Here is a 25,915-nt window from a genome sequence, read left to right as displayed (position 1 = left end):
GAAACTTGTTGAAGGTTTGAGAAAAACACTAAGCGGATCCTTATCAGTAAACCTAATTTCAAAATGCGTTTTTTTCTTAACTGATCCTCTATACTACACCAAAACTAAAAAACTCCACATCGCTAGCCGTTGAATATCACTATGATGAGAAATTCAGGTTCAACAGCTATTTATATACATTTGGTCTCTAGTAAATCGAATTAGCTTATATCCATTTACATGTGTTGCTCAATACACAGTAAATCGACTTGTACTGTGTCGATTTATTTATGAATATGACGATTATGATATATCAAATTTTGCTGATTCTATTTACTAAAAATCCTAACCATGCATGCATAAATCGAATGAGATTGTTTCGATTTGCATAAAACTCTACTGAATCAAATATGCCTATTTCGATTTACATAATTACATGCTTTGAGAAATTCATATATCATTTTTTACTTTGGCTGATTTGGATAAATTTGATTCGCAGTTAGTTTATATAAGCCATTTGCCCTTAAAAAAAATGAATGCACTTCTCTTATTAATTCCCCCTCCTCTTTCTCTCACTCTCTCAAATATTCCTATGATATTCATGCACAATTTTACGTTAGCACAATTTAACATTTTTCTTGTGGTAATGTGCTACAGTGCTAGTCGTTAATGCAATTGTACAGGTTCAATTTTACTAGGTTTTGAGTTTGGTATATCATTTGGATGTTATCTTTGTTACTGCTTCATGAATTTCTTATCATGAAAATAAATGAACTTATTTGCATGCAATGGTTGATCACAAGAAAAGTCCTTTTTTTTTCGGTTTTTCATCATCATCAATTACCGGTACAGTACAGTAGTACTCTTTTTTTTAATGATAATTTTTAATTTGGTAAGTCAAAAATTAATTTTATTTAAATTTAAACTCTATTTAAAATTTTATCATTCACTATTGAATTATTATATATATAAGACAAAATTCGAATTATTAACACTTATTTAATCGAATTAGTAAATTAATTACTAAACTAACTAAGTTGGTTTGCTAAAAAAGTAGTCTTATTACAGTATTTTATTTACCTATTTATAAGACTCAATCAATTTTATTTTTTTTTTAAGGTAGAATACACTCCAATCAAATATTTTAAAGAGAAATATTACATGCATCATTTTTTAATATATTTCTTTTGTATACTTTTCATTTTTTATATTTAGAATGATTCATGAGAAGTGGAAAAAGATAATAATTTTTTTATATCATTAAAAAAAACTTGTACATAAAATATGGTGCAACCATCATTTTCCTATTTTAAATGATATATATAGAAGTTTTTTTAATGACTACTTATAAAAGTTAAATCCATAAAATATTCCATATCCTTTTTCATTCAAGCATTTTCTATTATATAAATAAGGAAGAACAAGGAAACTTGGTGCACCACCAACAAGCTTTAGGTTTCTTGTAAGTTTTGTAAGAATAGGATAATAATGGTTCATAAGTTGTCACTGAAGTCCCTACTCCAGACAGCGGATAGGGAGCATAATCCATTAGCCATGTCTGACGAGCAGATCTTGGAGCAAATATACTCAACACATGTTCATAGTGACACTAAGTTTGATGTGGATTCTCTCTTCACTCTTGTTTACACTACCCTTAGGCGTTCAACTTCCATTGTTGATAGTTTTTTTGAGGTAATTAAACCCCATATCTCTCAATAATGTATCGATATTTTTCAACAAAAAAAAAAAAGAAAAAAAGTAACTAATAGAATTATTCTTAACCTTCTTATAGCTATTAATATGCACATGTCATGAATCTTGCAGGGTTCTAAATCGATGATGGAACATATAGACGACAAGATGCCCCTAGCCAATTTTAGTTCACCTCATTGCACACTCAAGCAAATATCTTTCGAGGTCATTCATTGATAAATCCATTATTATTATTATTATTATTATTATTATTATTATTATTATTATTATTATTATTAGTATTCAATAGCGTATATATAGTGTATGTGTTTCTACCTTCTTTTTTTTTTGTATGCAAATGGATTCCAACAATTAAAAAATTTAATTGACCATGTATATATTTACACGATTGGTGGCAAGACACTAGCACATGAATCTCACAAGATCGGATCGGAGTAGTGTTGAATTATCAGTTAAAAAAAAAATTCTATAGTTAATATGATAAGTGAATTTTTGAAACGGTTATGCTAGTAATTATTTAAAAAATAAAATAAGACAAATGGTAATTAAAAAATATGAAATAAAGTAATTTTAAATTGATCTAATTATGGTTTTCAAACATTTTTTCTTCAACTAACATTATAAATTGATCCAATTGTTGTGAAAATATAATCTTTTTCAGATATTTGTCACTATTAATAAGGATTTATAGTCACAAGAATAGAGACATGTGCTAACAAAATAATATTACAGCATATATTGTGACAAAAAAAATGATGCTTTTTGATTGGGTAATACTAAGTAACCAATAATTATTTTGAACAACATGAACAACCACCAATCAAATTAAAACACATTATATCTTCAAATTATCCACAAAATCTTAATATTAAAATAACCATCAGCACACTTAGTAAAATAAACATTAGATTTATCAATTATTTAGTATTTTCATTGCTTAACTCTATTTTTCCTTTTCGAATTAGGGCAACGATCAATGTTGCAGTTGAAGACTGTATTCTCCACAATAATTGTCGCTACAATATAGTAAACTATGCTGACAATCGTAATCACTATTCACCAATCACCAGCATAGTTAATTAGTTCTATGTCGACAATTTTTATGGCAGACATAACATATTTATAGTTCAAGTTCAAAGGATTATATAATTAAGTTTGGAAGTTGAGAACTAATAGTGATTAATTATGATGGCAGATGTGTTGCAAGCCTCCAGGTGAGGAAACAGCTCACAAAACGGCACTGGTGATACTAAACAAGCTCTCAAACTATGAGTGGGACGGAAAGGCAGTGATCACACTGGCCGCATTCGCCCTCGAGTACGGTGACTTTTGGCTATTGGCTCACCATCAGCCAACAGACCTTTTGGCCAAATCAGTAGCAGTACTTAAGAGAGTGCCGCTACTGACTCGGCCTGAATACGCGCAGAAGCACCGGCAGGCCATCATCGAGGTCAACAATCTTGTGAAAGCGACATTGCAAGTGATTGAGTTGATATTCGAGTTGGAGAAGTTTTCCTCTTATGACACTAAAGATGTGCCTGCTTTGGTGCCTGCTAGAGAGCACATCCCTGTTGATGTATACTGGGCTATCATCACTGTTGTCACTATTGTTACTCAGATTGATTGCCTCACCACCCAATCGTAAGTTGTGTTCTTAATTAATAACATTGAATTCCAAGAAAATTATTAGTTTAGTTTAGAGTGATATTATCAACATCCAAAAATAAATGTTAATTAGAGTTTGTAATAACATTATGAAAATATAAATTTTTTTAAAATTACATCAATTTTATTTTTGATATTATAGATTATGGCACAAAAATTTATAAAATCAAACTATTTTTATAAAAAAATTATAAAAGACAAAAATTTCTGACAACCAAGAAGATTAGAATTTTCATAGATAAAAAAGATAAACAATAAATTTTTTAGTTATTATTTTAATATGAAAGAGTTTAATTTTTTATTAATAATTAATTTTAATATTTATTATCTAAATTTAAAAAATTTAATGTGTATATTTTTATATTTGATTAGATATTAGTTTATTACACAAATAAAAATAATTAATTTTATGCTTGTTATTTAAAAATAATATTTTTTATCTATATAAAAATATAATTAGATATTATAAAAATAAATTATATTAATAATTATAAAATTAACTCAAAATCTAATTTTTTAAACAATTACATCTTGATTCTAATTATTCATCACAACATTAATATTCTCTCTAAATTATATTAAATAAATATTTAAAGAAAGAGAAGTAAAAATATAGATTAGAAAGATAAGCGATAAAAAATTTAAAATTTATTTAGAAAAACTAAAAAGTATGCATATTTTTATGTGAATAATATTACAAAATTATTTTTGATAATATTTAATTATAATAAAAAATATTTGGTGACATATTTTAGTTTGTTAAATTAATAATATAAAATATAAAATATAAGTTATATATAGAGTGAGAATTATAGAGAGAAATAGAGAAGGAGAGAGAAGTAGCTAAGAAGATGTAGGAAGGAAATTTATTAATTTTGAAAAAAATATTTTCTCTTAATTTTAATAAGAGAGTATTATGTGATATAGTTTGGTTGTTAAATTAATAAAATTTCAATTTGAATTTCAATATTTTAATTTTAATTTAATTTTATTTTAACTGTAATTAGAGAATATTATATTGCATATTTTAATTATAAAATTTATAATTAATAATCGATAATAATATATAAGAAAGATAAAGTGAACGAAAGAATGAAAGAAATAGAGAAAGAGAGATAGAAAGAAAGAGATGAGTTTTTAATTTTAGAGAGAACGATTTGATTTTAATTGTAATAAGAAAATGAGATATAATATATTTTAGTTGCAAAATTAATAATAAATAATAGATTATAAATAAACTAATTTACAAATAACATATTTTTCCCGGACTATCTACATTTTAATTTTGGAAGATTTGGTGTGGCCTTTGCTTGGTCAGGTTATAATTGTTCGATTTCAGGGAGAAGAAGCAGGAACTGTATCAATATGGACAAAAATTAAACTTCATACTTGGGAGACTGGGGAAGCAGATCACGCTCTGCAGGCATGAGATTGGTCAGTAGTGAAATTGTGCCACCCTTTATCTTTTTTGTCATTTTCTCTTTCTTTAGAAAATGTTCTCTATTAAAATAGGAGAAACCGTTGCATTTAAAGCTTAAATTGCAGGGACAAAATACATCAAGCAAACTAAATAAGTTCTCTATTATGATTTATTTTCAGAGGAAGCAGAGTATTATCGTAAGCTTAGGAAACTTTTCCAAACTCCAACGGAGATAATGGAGGTGTTTAAGGTCCTCGTTTTCTCAAAGGATGCACCACAGCCATTGTTCGATTGTGCTACTAAAACAACGGTTTGTATATACCTTTTCTTACAAAAATAAGCGTAGTGATAAAAGCACAAATAAACGTATATTAGTTGATATCGTCATAAAAAAATGTTAATTAAAACAAGAATATTAACTTTTACAGAAATGGTAATTAAAATAATTTTTTTAATTTTTGTCATTTTTTATCAATTACTAATTTTAATATCAAAAGTAAAAAAATACACAAATAAAATATACACAGTGATAAATATATTATATAATACTTTTTTAATTTTTACTATCTTTTTTTACGAAAATATATATAAAAGTTGGGCTGAAGCCCAGCCCATTAACGAGAGACAGTTTGCAAGTCGATGATTTTTTTTTTACTTCCCATGATAGATTGACATTGAAGTGTTAAAAAGGAAGCATGTATACCTTTTCATTTCCACTCTAGACATCACAGAGGAAGAGATTTCAGTACTCAGAGCAGTTCATGAATCCATCAAGACAGATGAACAATATAAGATCGTTTGGGTTCCAATAGTTGAAGAATGGACCGAGAATCTTCGAAAGAAATTCGAGGTTTTGAAGGCTAAGATGCAATGGTATGTGGTTCAACACTTCGGAAGCATAGCAGGCTACAAGTACATCAAGGAGGAATGGCACTTCAAGAAGAGTCCCATGGTTGTGGTTTTGAACCCTCAAGGCAAGGTTCAGCATACCAATGCATTCCATTTGATTCAGGCTTATGGAATGAAGGCCTTTCCCTTTACCTCTGTGGAAGAGGAGAGAATTCACAATGAAATTCATTGGGTTGGTCCTGTGGTTGGTGATATTCACTCCAACATTGACACTTGGGTAAGCATATATTTATATATCGGTCACAAGAATAGAATTGATAATTTATATAGTATAAATATCAACAACCTACTATATTATCCTTCCTAACTTTATTTTTCAACGTTTTTTCCCAAGTAAGAAGAGTTCTATTTTTTGTCAGTTAAACAAATCTTAATTCTCTTTTTAATATATTTTATTTCAGTGACTTAGATACTTTCTATATTCCTTATTTTTTTGGGAGTGCATTACTGCATTAGCATTCGCCTCTTTCTAGTTTACAGATAATATATAAAAAGAAACAAAAAGAATAATATAGGAATCACTACCTTAGGACTAATTTTCTGTTTTCTCTATGATTTGTCATGAAATCAATACTGGTGACAATGTATTGCTAATCACTCTGTGAATGAATCAACAGATCAGAGAGCAGAAATACATATTCTTCTATGGAGGCAAAGACAAAGAATGGATCCAACAATTCAGCAAGACTGCTGCAGCGCTTGCAAATGATCCTATCATAAAGGACTTAAGAATTTCCATAGAACTCTTCTGTGTGGAAAAGGAAGACAAGAACCTGTTCAGCCGCTTCTGGAACCGCATAGAGAGCTTGTTTGTGACGAAGGCTCATAAGGCAGTTGATAGTGCGAAACAAGAAGTGCAGAGAATGCTGTGTTACAAGTACGAGAGCGGATGGGCCCTGCTCAGCAAAGGGTCGTCGGTGGTGGCGAGCGGCCACGGAAGCACAATCCTGAAGACGGTGACGGAGTTTGACAAGTGGAAAGAGGTTGTGAGGAAGAAGGGGTTTGAGACTTCATTCAGAGAGTATCATGAGAGGATTGTGCGCTCCACTCACAGGTGCGCACAGTTTGAGATTCAAAATATTGCTGGCAAGTTACCTGAGGCCATAAAATGCCCTGACTGTCCCAGGATTATGGACATTTTCATAACTTACAAGTGCTGCCACAATGACAATAATAATGTTGTTATCAGTAGTAGTAATGATGCACATTAGAAACTTTCATTTTCTTAATTATGAGATGCAACTCTGAGGGAAATTGTTCCTAGTGTGTCCTTTAAAATAAGAGCAATTGTGTGTTTTTTCAATGTATTCTGTACGTTGCTGCTTATCTTGAGTGTTGGAACTGAATTGAATTAAGGTTGATCTTTATCTTACTACACTAAAGTTGCAAATATCTTTATACTATATTTTAATAGGTACTTATTTGCTGTTAATTCAGCCTTTTGTTTAATAAATGTGTATTAGAATTTATATTTTAAGTCTTGAAAATAATAAATTTGTTTTTATGAATAAAAATTTTTACGATAAATTCTTTGCCATACACATTATATATTACATAGGAAGTATTTCAAGCATATCATAATTTTAAGTATTCTAGTATTTTTAGTCATTAATCTCAATCATAATACCTAAAACTATAGAATATTTAAAAATTTTTCTATTACATAAAGTAGACATTACCTTGTTTTTTTCATATCATTAATTATACTGTTATGAGATGTGTGTCTACAAATCAAGATCCTAATAAGAAACAGTACTTCATTTACTTTTGTGTCATAGCTTTTTTAATTTCATAAAATTATTGTGTTTCAGAAAGAAAAGATTGCTTGGTCTCGCCTCTGCTGCTGGAATCAGCTTAAGGAGGCTCTGGAAAAAGGATTCATAAATAATGAACCCATGAATAGTCACAAGACAGTAACTAATAAAATTTCCTTTGCACATGCATGAAGATTCAACCAACTTTTGTTTATTTATTTACCGTGGTAGTGGAGCAAGTGTAGATATATATTTATTATGCGGAGGTCTTAGATGCAAGATAAGCTAGAAGATACAAGCCAGGCACATAAAGCCAAGGACATAAGCTAAGACTACTCCACAAGACATTGTAATTTGTAAACCAGGGGATGGAAGTAGGTAATTTCACCGATTTATATAGTCTATAAATAGGCGTTGTGACTTGTGACATTGTTTATTAGTGTGTCAAATATAGATTTGTGACTTCATATATACGTAGTAATTAAGAGTGAATATATAATGTAAGAGATTATAATCTGTCCACTTATTAGTTAAGTATTTTCCGTTTTGTGATGCATGCAACTTATATTATCATTCAGATCTTTCCAAGAGTATTATTCCATTCCTCTGCTACCTAATACATTAGCTTTGATGATTTCATAAAAAAGTAAGGCTGCTAGAGCCTTCTTTCAAAATCCTCGTTCTTGAATCTTCAGCATAGTACCATTTAAAATGGTCTAAAATTTTCAAACAAACGAGTAATGACACAAGAACATACGTTAAGAGACCACAAAAGACAAGAAAAAGGAAACTAAGCCAAACACATAAACTAGCAATGACAGCCTATATAATCACTGATAATCATAATTTCCTAAAAATTTGATCGCAACCCACTTGAAACCTACCCCAAGAAATTCCTGGTTTATGCGGCCTCAAAAAATAGGAAAACAATAAATAAAATAAGATAATTGCAATTAGCAAAGCCTATTTTTTTACTAATGCTTGGTCATCAATGACTTCAGAATTCCATTAAACTTCTTTGTTATACGTTTCTTATGTGCTTCGTATTGGGGCAGTTTCATACATTTATTTTATTTTATTGAATGTTATTGTTGTTGAGATCAAGTCTCAGAGTTGAAGTTTACCATAAATATATAACATTAACAACATTTAAACTCATTATCTGAAAATATTAAGAGTCTACACTTCTAGTTATAAAGAAGAGAATTAGCTAGAATTAATTCAAATGTAAAACAAAAATAGAAAAAAAGTATTGGCTATCTAAAATTTTGCATGCATCAATACACAATTGAATGTCTGTGAATTTATTTTTTTTGAAAATTGAATTATACTTATTTTTGTAATATTTACTTAAGTAATTGATTGAAGATTTTTCTCCAAATAAGTTGATCCACAGAATTTCTTTTCCAAAAGCCAAAAGTAAAGTTTTTAACAAATGACTTTGAATTAAAGATAATGAAAAAAAATCAATCAAGAATGTTTGAATGAATTAATAATATCATTTTACTAATTAATAAATGAAATCAAAATATCTTTCTAAAGCTTTGTTACCTTGCTCAAGCATATCTTTCATGCTATAAATAAGCTAATAAGGGAGTACAATCATCAAGTATAAGCAGGGTGCAGCAACAAATCAATCAAGATAAGGAGGACCATAATGGCTCATCATCATCATAAGCTGTCACTGAAGTCTCTACTCCATCATCACAATCACAAAGAGGAGAAGGAGCATAATCCATTAGCCATGTCGGACGAGCACATCTTGGAACTAATCTACTCAACTCATGTTCATAGTGACACTAAGTTTGAGATCGATCCTCTCTTCACTCTTGTCCACAATACCCTTATCCGTTCAACCTCCATTGTGGACGACCTTGTGCAGGTTCATTATATTTTCTTCTTTCTAATTAGATTTCATTATCTATTTCCCAATGTTTCCGTTTATTTTATGCTACGTTCTTTGATTGTCCTATATATAATATATGTATATCCACTTGAGATAAATCCTCTGGCAGGGTTCCAAATCAAGCATGGAGGACATTGATGAAAAGATTCTCCAACCCAATTTCAATTCACCTTATTGCACACTCAAGCAAATTTCATTTGAGGTAATAATTCACTTAATTTTTTTTTCTTTAATTGGATGTTGAATCGACAAAGTCACTTACTCTTATTTATATTTATATATATCATAAAACTATTTTTCTACAAAATTTATAGTTATATCTATAATATTTTATTTCACACAAGATCTCTTTTGAATTGACATAAATTTTTTGGATATATTTTCTTTTTTTAAACTTACAAAAGCAATTACATGAATAGTTATATGACGTGGCAGATGTGTTGCAAGGCTCCCGGTGAGGAAACTGCTCACGAAACTGCAGTGGCCATTCTCCATAAGCTCTCACACTACGAATGGGATGCGAAAGCAGTGCTCACACTTGCTGCTTTGGCAGTTGAATATGGTGATTTCTGGCTGCTATCTCAGCATCTACAAACAGATGTTTTGGCGAAATCAGTGGCAGTGATGAAGAGAGTTCCACTGCTCATACGGCCTGCGAATTTGCACAAGCACCGTGAAGCCATCACTGAGGTCAACAATCTGGTGAAAGCGACATTGCAAGTGATTGAGTTGATAGTTGAGTTGGAGAAGCTCTCTTCTTATGACACTAAAGATGTGCCAGCTTTGCTTCCTGCTAGGGAGCATATCCCAGTGGATGTGTATTGGTGTATCATCACTCTTGTTACTATCGTCACTCAGATTGAATGTCTCACAACTGATTCGTAAGTTAAAAATTCTTCCACTAATTACTGGTTACACATATATATTTTGTCATCAACAGAAACAAAATTGTTGGTTGATTTCAGGGAGGAGAAACAGGAATTATACCATTATGGTCAAAAGATCAACGTGGTACTCAGCAAACTGAGGAAGCACATTGCGCTCTGCAGACACCAAATTGGTCAGTAGTAAAACATACAAAATACTACTAGACTAGTCACTAGTGAATAATGATCCTAGTACATACTATATATATATGGATGTGTTACAAACAGAGAATTATTATTATTCATTAGGAAACCGGTGAAATGCAACAGGGATGGGAGTGCTAGGTAAACAATAATCATTTTGAACAATACGAATAATCACTAAATTAAATAAAAATATACTATACTTTTAAATTAACCATATAAATTTTAATATGAAAATAATCATTCATACACCTAGTAAAATAAACATCTGATATATCTATTATTCACATTATTTAATATTTTCATTGTCTACTTATACTTTTTCAATGCGATAATAAATAATAACGATACTATTAAATTTTAGTGAACAATTCATGGACACACATTCTTTAATTCCTCCTTAGCTAACATGACTTCTTCACTACTATTTAATAAGTGATCGATAAGACGTGTTAATTCTTGAGTTTTTTCTTGTGACTATTAATTTTTGAGTTTGATCAACATAAAAGTGCTAAGTATTATTATTTTGAGAAAATGACATTTTTCTTTTTGTTTAGATGACATTTTTCTCTTTTCTATTCTTAAAATATATATACCGTCCTTTTTTTGAAGAATTAAATAATATACACTTTAATTTATTTTATTAAAATATTTTTTAATAATTATTTTAATATATAAATTAATGATAATTATTTTATTATTTTAAAAAAAATATAGAATATATACTTATTATTATTAGTATAATGGTTTTTATTTATTTATTATTATATATTTCATGATTAACAAAAAACGTTAAAAATAATTAAAATCTACTACATTAATAGTAAAATATATATTTTATATTATTATTAATATTATTATAGCATTAAAAATATAATATAAAATACATTGATTATTATAATATATTTATTTTTAATTTTTATCATTAATCATGAAAGATATAAAAATTTTAGATTAAATATTTATATTATGTAATAGTAATAATAATAATAATATATCTATTGTTAAAGTAATAAATTTTATTTATTTTTCATTATTTATTATTAATAATGAAATATATAAAAAAATTTAAATTAAATATATATTTTTCTTAATATTTATAATTTGTTTCTCAATAATATAAATTTATTACTATATTTCATTTACATACTCTCTCTCTCTCTCTCTCTTAATTTTCTTAAAGAGTAGAACATACTCTCTCTCTCTCTCTCTCTCTCTTAATTTTCTTAAAGAGTAGAAGTGTAGAAGTACTGCTTTGGGGTTAAATGATGATATTTAAGATGCGAAGGAACTAAATGATTTGGTTAATATTGCAGAGGAGGCAGAATATTATCGTAAGCTAAGGAAGCTTTTCCAAACCCCAACTGAGATAATGGAAGTGTTTAAGGTCTTAATTTTCGCCAAGGATGCCCCGCAGCCACTGTTCGATTGCGCTTCTGAAACTACGGTTTGTATATATTTTTACATTTTCCTATTGCAATATATTGATTTACTGTTTTATTTATATATTCAAGCAGTTTACTAGCTATGAATTTACGTAGGTTATTCAAGGTAGACATTATACTACTGGGGTTTGACAAGCGTTTAGCTTTGCAAACGATAATAAAAATCTATGTACTATTGTTTCTTATTAAAATGGAAAACCAATAACATATATAAAGTCATATTAAGAGTGTATATATACACATATATCATAATGTTGAGACGTTGTATAAATTCATACTACATTAAGCTGGATGCTACGTTGGAGAAAAAAGATAGGGAAGAGAACGATTTTTTTTTTTATAAATGATTAATAGTTATTACATAAAATATGTTACTTTTTGTTAATTTTTAAAATAAAATTAAATAATTCTCTTCATTCTATGCTACAAAAATTTTCTCATTATAAAATTGGCCTTATATTAAACTGTTAAATAGAATGTGAATCTAATTTAAATAAATATTATATCTTAAATAAGTCAAAATAACGTATATAATATTACAATTTAATTTTTTCCTTTCTTTTGAATAGTTGATTGAATATTTTGACTTTCATTTCTCGACATGACAGGTTGACATTACAGTGCTGAAAAAGAAACATGTATACCTATTCATTTCAACTCTAGACATCACAGAGGAAGAGATTTCAGTACTGAGACCGGTTCATGAATCCATTAAGTCAGAAGTGCAATATAAGATCGTTTGGGTTCCAATAGTGGAAGAATGGAGCGAGCATCTGCGAAAGAAATTCGAGGTTCTAAAGGCCAAGATGCAATGGTATGTGGTTCAACACTTTGGAAGCATAGCAGGCTACAAGTACATCAAGGAGGAGTGGCACTTCAAGAAGAGTCCTATGGTCGTGCTGCTAAACCCTCAAGGCAAGGTGCTCCATCAAAACGCATTCCATTTGATTGAGGCCTATGGAATGAAAGCCTTTCCCTTTACCACTGTTGAAGAAGAGACAATTCACAAAGAAAAACATTGGGTTGGCTCAGTTGTTGGTGGCATTCACTCCAACATTGACAATTGGGTAAGCATATTTATATATTGCACAGTACACTAATTTGATACACACTTTATTTGTGCTAATTGCATATTCTCACGCTTTAAGAAATTCAATATATTTGGATAGAAATCATAGAATAAACACCAAATTCGTCCTCAAAAAATTTTAAATAAAACAATTTATTTTTTAATAAATTTTTATTTAAAAATATTATTTATACACTAAAATCAATTATTAAAATTAATTATTATATATTTATATATAAATATATATAATTTAATTTATTTTTAATATGTATTCTATATTACTAACTAATTTTATAATATATTTATTATGATTGATTTTTATTTATTAAAAATTTTCTAGAATTATTTTAGTCAAATTTATTCGTCTGTCATTTTAAAAAGAAACTAATTTATTTTATAATGTATTATAAAATTTATTAAAGATTCGTTTGTCCAACTCATATTAAAAAATTTAATTAATAGCGATAACAGAAGACCAATCTATTTTATGAAAATAATTCTAAAAAATTTTCAGCAAATAAAAGATTTGTTTGAACTAAAATATTCTATATAGAATTTTTTGAGACTAATTTGGATGGCCTGTATCATTTGGATACTATTATTACAATTCAATATATATATATATATATATATATATATATATATATATATATATTTGAATTTAAAAATGCTATTTGTATACCAAAATCAGCCATTAAAATTAGCTACTAATATATTTGTGTATAAATACATGTGTGGTTTAATTTATTTTCAATGTTTCTTTGTATTACAATATGTATTTTATACTGGTAACGAACTTTGATAGCTGATTTTAGTGTACATGTAGCATAACTCATTTGACTTTGGGTGTAAATCGAAGCAGATAAAAGAGGAGAAGTACATATTGTTCTATGGAGGCAAAGACAAAGAGTGGATCCAAGAATTCAGCAAGAGTGCTGCATCCCTTGCAAATGAGGCCATAATAAAAGAGTTAAAGATATCCATAGAGCTATTCTGTGTGGAAAAGGAAAACAGAAACATCTTCAAACGCTTCTGGAAGCGGGTAGAGAGCTTGTTTGTGACAAAGGCTCACAAGGCTGCCGATGCAGTGAAACAAGAAGTGCAGAGGTTGCTGTGTTACAAGGACGAAACCGGTTGGGCCCTGTTGAGCAAAGGCTCCTCTGTGGTTCTTAGTGGCCACGGAACCACAATGTTGAAGGCGGTGGCAGAGTTTGAGAGGTGGAAGGAGGTTGTGGTGAAGAAGGGGTTCGAATTGTCATTCAAAGAATACCATGAGAGGGTTGCACATGAAACGCACCGTTGCGCACAATTTGAAATCCCTGATGTTGCTGGGAAGTTGCCAGAGGCTATAAAGTGTCCTGATTGTCCTAGAGTTATGGACATTTTCATAACTTACAAGTGCTGCCACAATGATAATACTAGTACTACTACTAATGCAAATTCTACATACTATTAGGATTCATGTTATCATGTCCTTGTGTGCGTGCTATCTTAATAAGTTTTTCTCTACTAAATGAAATAAGAATGTCTCTCATGGTTTTTTCTAGAGTTTTTTCTTGCTGCTAATATTCATTCCTTGAGTCATGGAATTGATGAATTAAGTTTTCCTATATATATGAAAAGAAAATTGCGGTAGCAACAATTATCAAGAAGACAAGCCAGTGAGATCTCACTTGAAATAATTTACATATCTTGGAAAAGGCTACTGAAGTCTGAAGTTTCAGTTAAAAGAGTAGATCAAAATGAGAATAATAGAGACCAAGAGTAAAAGAAGCCTATGTCGCCATAAGGGTTCTGGGTTTGGGTTTAATTTTGGTGGATCTATATAATGGTTGCCAAGCCCAAGGTCTATCGGCCTATTCGGTATTCGACTCTCTTTAACTCATTTGTGTTTAAAGATCTATAACCCAACCCAACTCACCGCAAATGCCAAAAAGGAAAAAAAAAAAACCATGAAAACCTCGAGAGTTCCCTTTTTAAAAAATTTGTGTGTAAATCTTTAGTTTAAAAGGAGATATATTAAAAACCACAATTCTCCAATAGTGGAGCTGTTCTGCTTCGACAAGTGGAGCCATTATTTAACCAACTTCACAAATCTAGTGCAGTTATAAAAAAAAAGAAAATCATAAAGTAGATAACAAAGAAGCACCAACACAACGATCACAAATAAACAAGACAAGGCATGGAAGGTATCGGAAGTGCAAGCATGGACGGAGACGTTCTAGACTTAGAGGAGTTCCCAGCTCAATAAGGAGGTAATCCAGACCAGAAACTAGTCGGGAGAGTATTAACAGGGAAGGTGTTAAATACAGTCACAGTGCGTAAGACGATTCTCAACATGTGGGGAGATCCACAGGGACTAGTGATCACCAATGCAGGACCGAACTCTTTCATCTTAAACTTCAAAAATCAGGAGGAAGCAAGAAGAGCGTATGATGGGGGACCATGGATAATAGAAGGACATATGTTGAGCTTGCAGTGGTGGAGTCCAAACCTGTCCATTGAAGAGGTAAATAACAATCAGCTTCCTATTTGGATTCAAATACATGGGCTACCTTATGATAAAATTAATATAAAGAATGCTGAAAAAATAGGAGCAATAGTAGGGAGAATTATAAGTGCTGAGAATCCATTTGTTGAAGGGAACATGCTTAGATTCTTTTTGAGGGTTAGGGTAGAGATAAATGTTCAAACACCTCTAAAAACAGGATTTTGGCTCAAAAGAGATGATGGAAGTCATTCATGGGCTGAGTTCAAATATGAAAAATTGTATGATTACTGTTACAAATGTGGAAAAATTGGACATGACAAAAAAGCATTTATTGAAGAGTTGGCTATGTCATTAGTAAACCCAACAAGTCCTAGATATGGACCAGAACTTACAACTCCGGGACTGAGATCAATAGAGAATGAGGCAAGAAAGGCAGGAATTAGGAGGATAAAGGAAAAACACAACAACTGGGTGGAGGAGTTATGGGAGGCGCGTGAGAGAAGCTTGCAAGGGAGAGAGTGGCTGAAAAGACAAATCACAAAGAGAGGAAGAAGGGTCAAATCAAGGGAGTATAAGAAGTTCTCAAGCCAGTGCCTTTGCAAAATCTTGGGACAGATTGGCAAATTCAAAGGAGCAAATGGGAGGGAGATAAGTGGCAACACAGGAAGCTCAAGATCAGGATGAAGGGGCTGATGATGAAGAAATGAACGGTGATGATGATAATAATATATTGAACCTAGCTGATGGGACAACAAATCAGGAAAAAGGGAAAAAGAAAAAGGGCATTCTAGAAAAACAACAAACTAGTGAATCAGTAGCAATGGAAAACGTGAAGGATGTCAGGGAATTAGGAAAGGATGGGGAGAATGGGAAGGATAGTAACAAGATTTCTATGAGGTATATAGAGAGAGGTGGGCCAAGCAGGAGAAGAATGGACAGCACAAAAAAGATGGCATGGGCTTTCACTAACCAAAGGCCCAATAGAGATAGCCAGCAAATTAATAGTGGGCCAACTGAAAAAGAAAAGAACCCCACTATTGGACAACTATTGAAGGAATTCAACAAGAAGATGGCTGAAGAAGGAAGGAAGAGAAATATAGAAGAGGAGTTGGAAGAGGAGGCCCAAAATAGGAAAAATATGGAAGTTGATGAGATAGTAAGCCAAGATCAGAACAAGGGGGAAAAGCCAGAACAGAATAACAAGCAGTTAGTCACAGAAAGCGATGGAGGGTTCTACTATGTTGAACTAGCAGAAGAAGAAGAAGAACTAGAGCAGGAAAATAACAAAGCAATTGTAGTGGCCAAGGAATATGAAATAGAACTTGCTCAAAGAATGGAGGAAAAGCTGAAACTCAAAAGAAGAAGAAGAGATGACCAACAGGGACAGATAGCAAATTGCCTGGAAGAAGAAGAGAAAGTTGTGCAGGTGTGGAGAGCTAGCAAGAAGAACAAGGTGGTCGGAGGCCTCATGGAAGAGATGGCCAATGAGGATGAATTACTGATCAGAGGAGACAACTTGGGAAATTCAATGGCTGAGGAGGCGGGCCTACACATGCCCCCAACTCAACCATGAGTGTGATAAGTTGGAACTGCCACGGGCTTGCGGCCCCCGCGACAGTTTCTGAACTGCACAGCATGTGCAAACAAATAAAGCCTGCAATAGTATTCCTAATAGAAACTAGAGCTAGAGAAGGAACTATTAAGAAATTGAAAAGAAGGTTGCATTTTGAGAATGTATTTCACATAGAACCCTGGAGACTGTCCGGAGGGCTATGCCTTTTGTGGAATGAAATATATAATATTGATATTTATTTTTGGTGTGATAATCATATAAAAGCTCGGATTGACGATAGAAAAGGGAAGATATGGACATGCAATTTTATCTATGAAAACCCACACTTTGGAAGAAGAAAGGAGCAATGGAGAGCAGTTACAGAAAATAATTGTAATGAGGGAGAGCCGCAGTTATTCATAGGAGACTTTAATGACATCTTGAGTCAAGAGAAGAAAATTGGTCTACATCCAAAGCCACAAAGCCAGGTAAAAGAGTTTAGACAGTTTGTGGATATGAATTGTCTTATGGATTTAGACCTAAAAGGTGGAAGATTTACGTGGTTTAGTAATCCGAGGAATGTATTCATCACTAGGGAGAAAATAGACAGGGTGTTAGCCAATTGGGAATGGAGAGCTTTGTACCAGCAAGCGTCACTCACAGCTCTACCAGCAATAAGTTCGGACCATTGTCCAATAGTTTTAAACATCAATCAAATTCAAAGAAGGGAGATGAGCTTTAAATTTGAGGCGTTTTGGGTCGATCATGATGAGTGTGAGAATGTAGTAAGGAAGGGGTGGGATAAATGGAATATTCATGGATGCGATTGGAAAGGAATAACAAGAAAAATGGAAAATTGCAAAGAGGAACTTAAGAAGTGGAGCAAGAAGACTTTTAAACGTGCAGATAAAGAAATCCACAAATTGAAGGATGAATTGAAGAAGCTACAAGATTCAAACTTAACACAAGAAAAGCAGGAGATGATACAATTAATAAAGGAGAATATAGCAGTTCTATGGAAGCAGGAAGAGAAATATTGGGGACAAAGAGCCAGGTTGAAATAGTTGAAATGGGGAGACAAGAATACAACTTTCTTTCATGCCACAACCATTCAAAGAAGAGAGAGGAACAAAATTGATAAATTGAAGAATGAAGATGGATCATGGATGAAAGATAGGAAAGAAATCATGAAACACATAGAAGAACATTTTGAAGCGTTATTCACTTCTAACAGCAATAGAAACGTGGCAGCAACTCTAAATAAAGTTCAAGCGAAAGTCACAGAAGATATAAACAGGGGGCTGATCTCAGAAGTCACTGAAGAGGAGATTAGAAAAGCAGTTTTCAGCATGGGCGGCCTCAAAACTCCAGGACCAGACGGTCTGAATGGGTTATTCTACCAAAAACACTGGGAGATAATTAAGAAGGAGGTATGTGCAGTTGTTAAAAAATTCTTTCGACATGGGAGTTTGCCAGAAGAATTTAGTGAAACCACAGTTGTTCTAATTCCAAAAGTCAAGAATCCGGAAGAACTTAATCAGTTAAGACCAATCAGTTGTTGTAACTTTATCTACAAGATTATAACAAGGGTTATAGTGTCGAGATTGAAAGGGCTATTGGAGGATATAGTGTCACCAACTCAAAGCGCTTTTGTGGGGGGAAGACTTATACAAGATAATGTAGTGATCGTCCAAGAAGTGTATCACAACCTAAATAAGAAAGGAAGAGACGGATCTCAAAATATAGCGATCAAGTTGGATATGAACAAGGCATATGATAGACTAGAGTGGGATTTTCTCGAGAAGGTGCTTTTGAAATTAGGATTTACCGAAAGATGGGTTGAATTGGTAATGAAGTGTGTCAGAAGTGCAAACTATAGGGTAAAGGTCAATGGAGAGCTGTCTAAGAGGATCAAACCACAAAGAGGGCTTCGACAAGGGGACCCCCTATCTCCCTACCTTTTCATTCTAGCAGCTGAGGTATTCACAATTCTAATGCAGGAGGCTCAGGAGAAAGGCCAGATAACCGGTCTACAGATAGCTCCAACAGCTCCGGTTCTCGCTCACTTGTTGTTCGCAGATGATTGCATTATATTCGCCAAAGCAAGGGAGGATGAGATTTTTCAGATCGTCACTGTTCTTAATGAGTACACAGAGGCATCCGGACAAAGGATAAACTTGAACAAGTCAGGTATCACCTTTGGAAGCCAAGTGTCGATAAAGACAAGGGTAGAGATTGAAGAAATTTTAGGAATGACAGCATGGGACATGCCAGGAAAATACTTAGGGTTACCAGCCATATGGGGAAGGTCTCAAAACAGGGCTCTAACATGGATTGAAGAGAAAATCACGAGTAAAATGGAGGGATGGAAAGAAAAGTTGTTGAATCAGGCAGGCAAAGAAACATTAATAAAATCAGTTATACAAGCAATGCCATCATATGCCATGAATATCATAAAGCTTCCCAAGAGTTTCTGTAGGAGAATTTGCTCAAAGGTGGCGCGATTCTGGTGGGCTACCTCCGGGAAAGAACGGGGCATTCATTGGAGAAAATTGGACTGCATTACGGAGAGCAAGAGCAGCGGGGGATTGGGATTCAAGGATCTCGAAAAACATAATACTGCTTACCTTGCAAAACAAGCGTGGAGAGCAATGAAGAATCCAGATGCAATCTGGGTCCAGGTACTCAAATCGATGTATTTTTCGGATGAAAACTTTTGGACAGCAAAATGTAAAAAAGGCGCATCTTGGGTTTGGAAAAGCATATTGCATGGGAGAGAACTACTAAGGGAAAGAGCTAAGTGGAGCATAGGGGATGGGTCCAAAGTCAGTATCTGGAAGGACAATTGGATCACTGGGAGAAGCAAGCCCCTGGATGCAAACAGTCCAGATGATTCGAAGGTAAAAGATCTCATTAAAGAGGGGGAAGGGTGGAACAGAGAAATAATTGTAAACAAATTTTCCCAGGAAGTCTGCAAAGAGATTCTTAGCACTCCAGTTAGTGTAGTGAATAGAGATGACTACTTATACTGGCCATGGAAGGAGGATGGGAGTTACTCCATAAGAACTGGATATTATGTCGCTAAAAAAACAGAGCAGGATCTGAAAAATGGAAATCCATCAACAAGTGAAGACAAAAGGGAGATTTGGAAGGAGATTTGGAGAATGGAGGTTCCGCAAAAAATCAAAATATTTTTATGGAAAGCTTGCCAGGACATATTACCAGTGGGCTCAAATTTGCATAAAAGGAGGATGACACCAGATCCATTGTGTCAAATATGCTTAAAAGGGATGGAGACGGTCGAACATGCCTTACTACTATGTGATTGGGCGAGAGCAACATGGTTCAGGGCGGAATGCCAATGGACCCCAACACCGGAGACAGTGAACTCGATTGGAAGTTGGATGGTAAAGTGTATAAGAAAGATAAGACAAGGAGGCGGAGAAGACCAGGAGAAGAGGATAAGTAAGCTGGGATTTCTCTTGTGGGAGATATGGAAAACTGAAATAACAGACTATTTCAACAACAGGAAGTGAATCCAAGTTGGACAATCAGCAGAACAAGAACACTAGAGACAGTTTATGGAAAACTAGCAGAAAAACAACAGACACAAAAAAGAGAAGCCAATAGGAGCAGAACTTACCCGGTGACATGGAGACCTCCTCCTGAAAATTGGCTGAAAGCAAATGTAGATGCTGCCTTTCAAAAGGAGAATAAGACAGGTGCAATAGCTGTGGTGATCAGAGATAGCAAAGGAAAGATGGTATTAGGATTTTCAGGGAAGATTCAAGCTAAATCAAGCACTGTGGCTGAGGCCCAAGCAATAAGACAAGCTTTAATCATAGTGAACAATTTGAATATGGGTAAAACGTTAATAGAATCGGATAATTTAAAGCTCATTCAAACAATCAAATCCAAGACAACTATAGGAGAAGCATCGGCTATCATCCAAGATATTCAAATTTTAATGAAAGAACTACCTGAAAAAGGAATGACTTGGACTCCTAGGAATGGAAATCGGCTTGCTCATGCAGTGGCATTAGCTACGGAATCAGAAACGTTACATTCGACCTGGAGCTTGCAACCACCTGCAGAAATACGACACATCCTCAGGAGTGAGATTCTAACATGAAATAAGAATACCAAAGATTATTAAAAAAAAAGAAGAAGAAAAGAAAAAGACGAGGAAAAAAGGAAAATATAGGCTAAAGCGTAACAGCTCGTACCGGTCTTGAGGCAGCAAAACATGAGTTAAATCCAGATCATTATGATCTGAGGCAGAGAACCCGCATGCACCCCACGACGATGCGGTCTCATGGGCAAATGTCCATGTTTGAATTTCAACCATATATCAACAAGTGGGGTTGAGATTAAAACATGGGATATAAGGAAAGGACGAGGCGGTAGAAGAAGATACTAAAGGAATTGGCTGCGGTAAAACAGCCAGGGACCCTTGGGCTTTGTGAATCGGACCTTCTGGGCAACGGTGGACATCGACGGAGACAGGGGTAACTACATGGGTTACATTGGAGGCTCCATGAAATTTAGTTTCTGACAGCGAGCCATCCACTAGGTGCAACCACCGCTCAGAATTCTGATTCCCACGCCGGTGCTACGAAGAAGAAGATGTTCCTGAACATGTAAAATTTAGCCGTTTCTCTAGTGCAACAGACGGGTAGGTTAAGTGGGTACCGGGTCGGTTTGAGGGCAGGGGTTCTTTGTTTTTGGCCTGGGCTGGTCTGATGGCCCAGGTCTCTGTCCAAAAAAAAAAGGAGATATTAGGTTTAGGGTTGATATTATTAGGAGCGGTAGGTAACCAAAATAAATAGATTTGTTATACATGCAAGTCTTTTTAGCAAACAAGTCTAAACAAGTTTGTCCAAACCCAACAAAAATAACTCTCAGGCTAGAGTACGTGTAAAGACGGCTTGTCCAACTATCGAATAACGCAAATGTCATTATGAAAAATGGTTATTCTCCTTCGATCAAAACCATAACGCTCAAAATTCAAATAAGGATCAAAATCTCTCAAAATCGTCGCGAAAAATCAAGGAAGTTTCAAGGATGAATTTGAAATCTTCACCAACAAAGACAAAAAGCAAAGACGAACAATTATTGAAGGTAATGTTCACTAATCTTGCAGTTTTCTCACTTTTCTCTTTCTCATTTTGATCGCAAAATGCTACATAGTCATATTTCTGTTTATTTAGTAGATTCATTTTGTGTTCTTGCGTTGAAGTACGTATTACTGTTCTCATTATACGCTTCATTTGGTGATAACTGTGTTAAGTCAGTGTAAAAACGTTACATAGTATTTCTTGTGTAGATTAACTTATATTTGCATGTGTTTGGGGGATTTGAATGTGTTTTTGTACATGTTTGAGTTTTGTATGTTTCGAAATGAGTTTGTTTGTAGTGCTTCTGGTATCATTGTATTCATGTTTGTATTTTGGTGTATTTGATTTCTTTTTCGGTGTATTTGACTTGTCTTTCTATGTATTTCATCAGAATTAAGGTATACTTGGTATTATTGTACTTTTTATGCTGTAACTACACAACAGAATATTGTTCTTGTGCTTCTGATGTTATTATCTACATATTTGAATGATTTGCAACTGTTTTTGTCCATTTTTAAGGAATTTTGTTCATCAATTTGTTGTAACAACCCATAGAATTTTGTTGTAGTTCTTCTCGTATCATTTTAAGCATGTTTGATTGAGTTGCGTGTCTTTTTTTTATCTCACATTGTATGATGTAATAAAAAATCAATAACAGTGTGTTTGGTTTGTGTTTTGGTGTATTTGGTTTCTCTTTCGGTGTATTAACCTTTTTTGTATTTCTTACAGAAAAAATGGCACCAAAAGTAGCACCAAAATATAATGTAAGCATATATATATATATATATATATATATATATATATATATATATATATATATATATATATATATATATATATATATACGAAATTTATTTTGTATAAATCTAACTTATTTACATGATTCTCATTTATTTACAGAAAAATCATGATTTGAGATGCTCCACAAGATCAATTCATAAAAAGTTCCAAAACATGAGCGAGGACAAGAAAGCAATTATTCGAGAACTAGGATTTGGTGGTTTAATGTATATCCCTGCCATGAATGTGCCACATAAGCTATTGAAACATTTGGCATATTCATTTGATCTATCCCATAGCAGACTGTACACACGGTGTGGTATAATCAACATCACCCAAGAAAATATAGCAGCTGCCCTTGGCTTGAGTATATCTGGTAGAATCAATTTCCTAATATATTTTGTGAATCAAATTTTGGTGTATTATCAAATTATTTCTGTGTCATTGAAATATTTTTTGCTGCTTTTGTAGGGCCACTCTATCCAGCCAAAATTAACTTTCAAGAACTTAGTGAGGAGGATAAGGAACTTGTTAGAAGCTTCCAAGGCAAGACCTTGTCACAATTATCAACCTCTATGATGGAGATGAATGTTGATGGGGGAGAAAAATTAGATGAAATTCAAGAGGACATTCATCCTATATATTCAGATGTTCTTCTTGTTGCTGACAGCGGTAAACAAACTTTCTCCAGTTCACATGCCAGTCATTATTCACGTGGGCGCAATATGTCAACGAAATTGGGGTGGTCATGTGCTCAACTTCTTAATAAATGGCATTAAAGAGCACATAATAAAAAAGAAATATGATGTTATAAACCTGTTCTACAACTTTATATACCGTATAACCTAGAGTAGAGTGTGTTGATCTTGTGATGCAATTCATCTTTTCTTTGAATTGTGCTTGGATTTTTCTAAACTTTTCGAGAGAATACACATGTTGAAATTGAGCTTCTATTGAGGAATTTGTTACACACGGTATGACGACATAAAAATATGCAACATCCGATTCTCTCTCTCTCTCTCTCTCTCTCTCTCTCTCTCTCTGCTCTCTACTTCCTAAGAAATTATCAAACTGCCTAAAAAATTGGATAAGTGAGTTGTTGTGCATAATAAACTTGTTAAAAAAAACATACATACTTTTGTTCCTTTGAGTCCTTCTTATCTCGGGCTAGAAGTGGTGATTAAGATAAACTGGAACCCATAAATAACAATATTCGAAAAACTCTGAAAAAACACCTAAATCAGAACTAAAATATACCAAAAAACATACAGTTTGACACCTTTACTACATACGCAAAACACATTAATATCCACACACTAAAATTAACACCATCAGTTAATCCTAATAAAGACAACATTACCTAAAAGTCACTTATTGTCCCCAAGAGGATGTCCGAAAAAGAGTTCCAAACAACATGACTCATCTTATGTTCAATTTCTTTGTGTCACTTGTAGCCATTTAATTTACTTGATATCTTCTTCATGAAATGCCAAATACACTACTGGTGTTGTGGGAATACAAGCCTTAATAGCCATTTGCATCGATGTGCCTTGATCGGTAAGAATGCCTTTTGCAGCATTTTCTCCCATGCAACGAAGCCAACATTCAAATAACTATTTGAATGATTGAGTATCCTCGTTTTTCATCAAAGCACATCCCAGAAGTGTTGAATGACCATGGTAATTCACCCTAACAAAAGAACTAAAAACTAGATTATATCTGAAATACAATGACACAAAAACAAAATCATTGCTACACCAAAAGATTCTCTATATACATCGAAAGTGATTTCAAAATACACATAAACCAAAACAACATATTACCTGTTTGTATTGTAAGTGGTATCGAATGAAATAATATCTCCAAAATACTCACAGACAACCCTGCTTCTTGTGTCGGCCCAAATAGCAAGCTTAATTGACTGATCAACCTCAAGTTCAAGCACAAAAATAAATTATGATTCTTTTCTTTAATTCTTAATATGTATTTTTCAAATTCTTTTGCACCCTCTAGTTCCAAAACATTTTGCACTTCTCTTGTGATGTAATTTCTCACATCTTTTTCAATAAAACTTAATTCACGATGACCCCTACTGCTGGAAAAATAATTGGTATATTTTACTTGGTCTGATTCCGGTTTTCTCATTATTCTCTATTGTATGTCGTACAGACATGTTTAATTCCCTGTGTTGTTTAAGCACCTTTGCTTGATTTAGACAACATGGGTGTGAATGAGGCAACACAACCTTCGAAATGATCCAAATACCAACGTCCATCAATATATGTATATAAATTCTTGCAGGATAATTTAATCCAACTGAAGGATTTGTCTTCTCAGTTGGAGATATGTTCGATTTCCATTTTCCTTTCTGATACATGTAATCAATTGGTTCTTAATTTCATTTTTCTTCTTATTTGTGCTTTGAATTTTTGTAGAAAAACCTACAATTTCAAATAATCTTTGTAGAATTTTCTAGCTTCTTCAAGTGTGTTAAAAGTCATCCCAACCTTTTAAACAAGTTGCTCATCAACATGACATAGAAATTAAAAATTTACCAAAATAATTCTACAATACACCATATTAGAACTAAAATATACCGAAACTGGGAACAAAACAGATTCATTAAAATAATAAAATCAGATTTAGAACTCGTACATTACATTCAAATTAATTCCATCAACCATTACTTGATTCAATTCAAAACAATAATACAATTTCTCCTAGTTTAGTTGAAAGTCTAAACTTATAAATACACCGAAAAAATTTCAAAATAAGCCAAAAAATTTCCAAAATCCACCGAAGTTTTTTCTAAATACACTGAAACGAGAATGGAACAGATTCATCAAAATAATAATTCAGATTCAGAACTCCTACATTACATTCAATTTAAACCATCAACGATGAACAATAATTTTTCACAAATAAAAACAACATTATCCACCTATAAAATCATAAACTACTAACAAAATCATTAACTAGAATCGAACATACCTTAGCCACTTAATTCGATTCAAAACAATAACCCACTTCACTCTGATTCAATTA

General features: G+C 32.8%; 3 protein-coding genes across 4 annotated transcripts; all 3 read left to right on the top strand.

Annotated features, from left to right (window-relative positions):
- Positions 1 to 1,411: 1,411 nt before the first annotated feature.
- LOC112709340 (protein SIEVE ELEMENT OCCLUSION B) lies at positions 1,412 to 7,139 on the top strand. The gene is made up of 7 exons (XM_025761231.2): positions 1,412 to 1,671; positions 1,804 to 1,896; positions 2,888 to 3,333; positions 4,697 to 4,791; positions 4,957 to 5,087; positions 5,445 to 5,903; positions 6,304 to 7,139. The coding sequence occupies exons 1-7, from the start codon at positions 1,468 to 1,470 to the stop codon at positions 6,895 to 6,897; spliced, it is 2,022 nt and encodes a 673-aa protein (XP_025617016.1). The 5' UTR covers positions 1,412 to 1,467; the 3' UTR covers positions 6,898 to 7,139.
- A 1,157-nt stretch (positions 7,140 to 8,296) lies between these two features.
- LOC112711274 (protein SIEVE ELEMENT OCCLUSION B) lies at positions 8,297 to 14,476 on the top strand. 2 transcript variants are annotated; one of them, XM_025763884.3, is made up of 7 exons: positions 8,297 to 9,322; positions 9,456 to 9,548; positions 9,782 to 10,227; positions 10,312 to 10,406; positions 11,733 to 11,863; positions 12,470 to 12,928; positions 13,793 to 14,476. In XM_025763884.3, exons 1-7 carry the CDS (start codon positions 9,098 to 9,100, stop codon positions 14,384 to 14,386), a joined length of 2,043 nt encoding a protein of 680 aa, XP_025619669.1. In that variant the 5' UTR covers positions 8,297 to 9,097; the 3' UTR covers positions 14,387 to 14,476. The 2 variants fall into 2 exon arrangements, with proteins under 2 accessions (XP_025619669.1, XP_072059316.1); XM_072203215.1 differs by having other exon boundaries at positions 8,598 to 9,322; positions 13,790 to 14,476.
- Positions 14,477 to 16,990: 2,514 nt separating this feature from the next.
- LOC140175167 (uncharacterized) lies at positions 16,991 to 18,037 on the top strand. Its single transcript, XM_072202104.1, has one exon. The coding sequence runs from the start codon at positions 16,991 to 16,993 to the stop codon at positions 18,035 to 18,037; it is 1,047 nt and encodes a 348-aa protein (XP_072058205.1).
- The last annotated feature ends 7,878 nt before the right edge of the window (positions 18,038 to 25,915 follow it).

Source organism: Arachis hypogaea, chromosome 9 (assembly GCF_003086295.3).
Source record: "Arachis hypogaea cultivar Tifrunner chromosome 9, arahy.Tifrunner.gnm2.J5K5, whole genome shotgun sequence".
Lineage (NCBI taxonomy): Eukaryota > Viridiplantae > Streptophyta > Magnoliopsida > Fabales > Fabaceae > Arachis > Arachis hypogaea.
The sequence above is the reverse complement of the archived record's forward strand: the minus strand, read 5'-3'. Positions and strand labels throughout refer to the sequence as shown.

Excerpts from the sequence above, each read along its gene's own strand:
- LOC140175167 (XM_072202104.1), top strand. The coding sequence starts at position 16,991 with ATGAGTGTGATAAGTTGGAACTGCCACGGGCTTGCGGCCCCCGCGACA.
- LOC112711274 (XM_072203215.1), top strand. The coding sequence starts at position 9,098 with ATGGCTCATCATCATCATAAGCTGTCACTGAAGTCTCTACTCCATCAT. Across the intron at positions 10,228-10,311 it reads GAATGTCTCACAACTGATTC|GGAGGAGAAACAGGAATTAT; the intron begins GTAAGTTAAAAA and ends GGTTGATTTCAG. Across the intron at positions 11,864-12,469 it reads ATTGCGCTTCTGAAACTACG|GTTGACATTACAGTGCTGAA; the intron begins GTTTGTATATAT and ends TCGACATGACAG.
- LOC112709340 (XM_025761231.2), top strand. The coding sequence starts at position 1,468 with ATGGTTCATAAGTTGTCACTGAAGTCCCTACTCCAGACAGCGGATAGG. Across the intron at positions 3,334-4,696 it reads GATTGCCTCACCACCCAATC|GGAGAAGAAGCAGGAACTGT; the intron begins GTAAGTTGTGTT and ends GTTCGATTTCAG. Across the intron at positions 4,792-4,956 it reads GCTCTGCAGGCATGAGATTG|AGGAAGCAGAGTATTATCGT; the intron begins GTCAGTAGTGAA and ends ATTTATTTTCAG.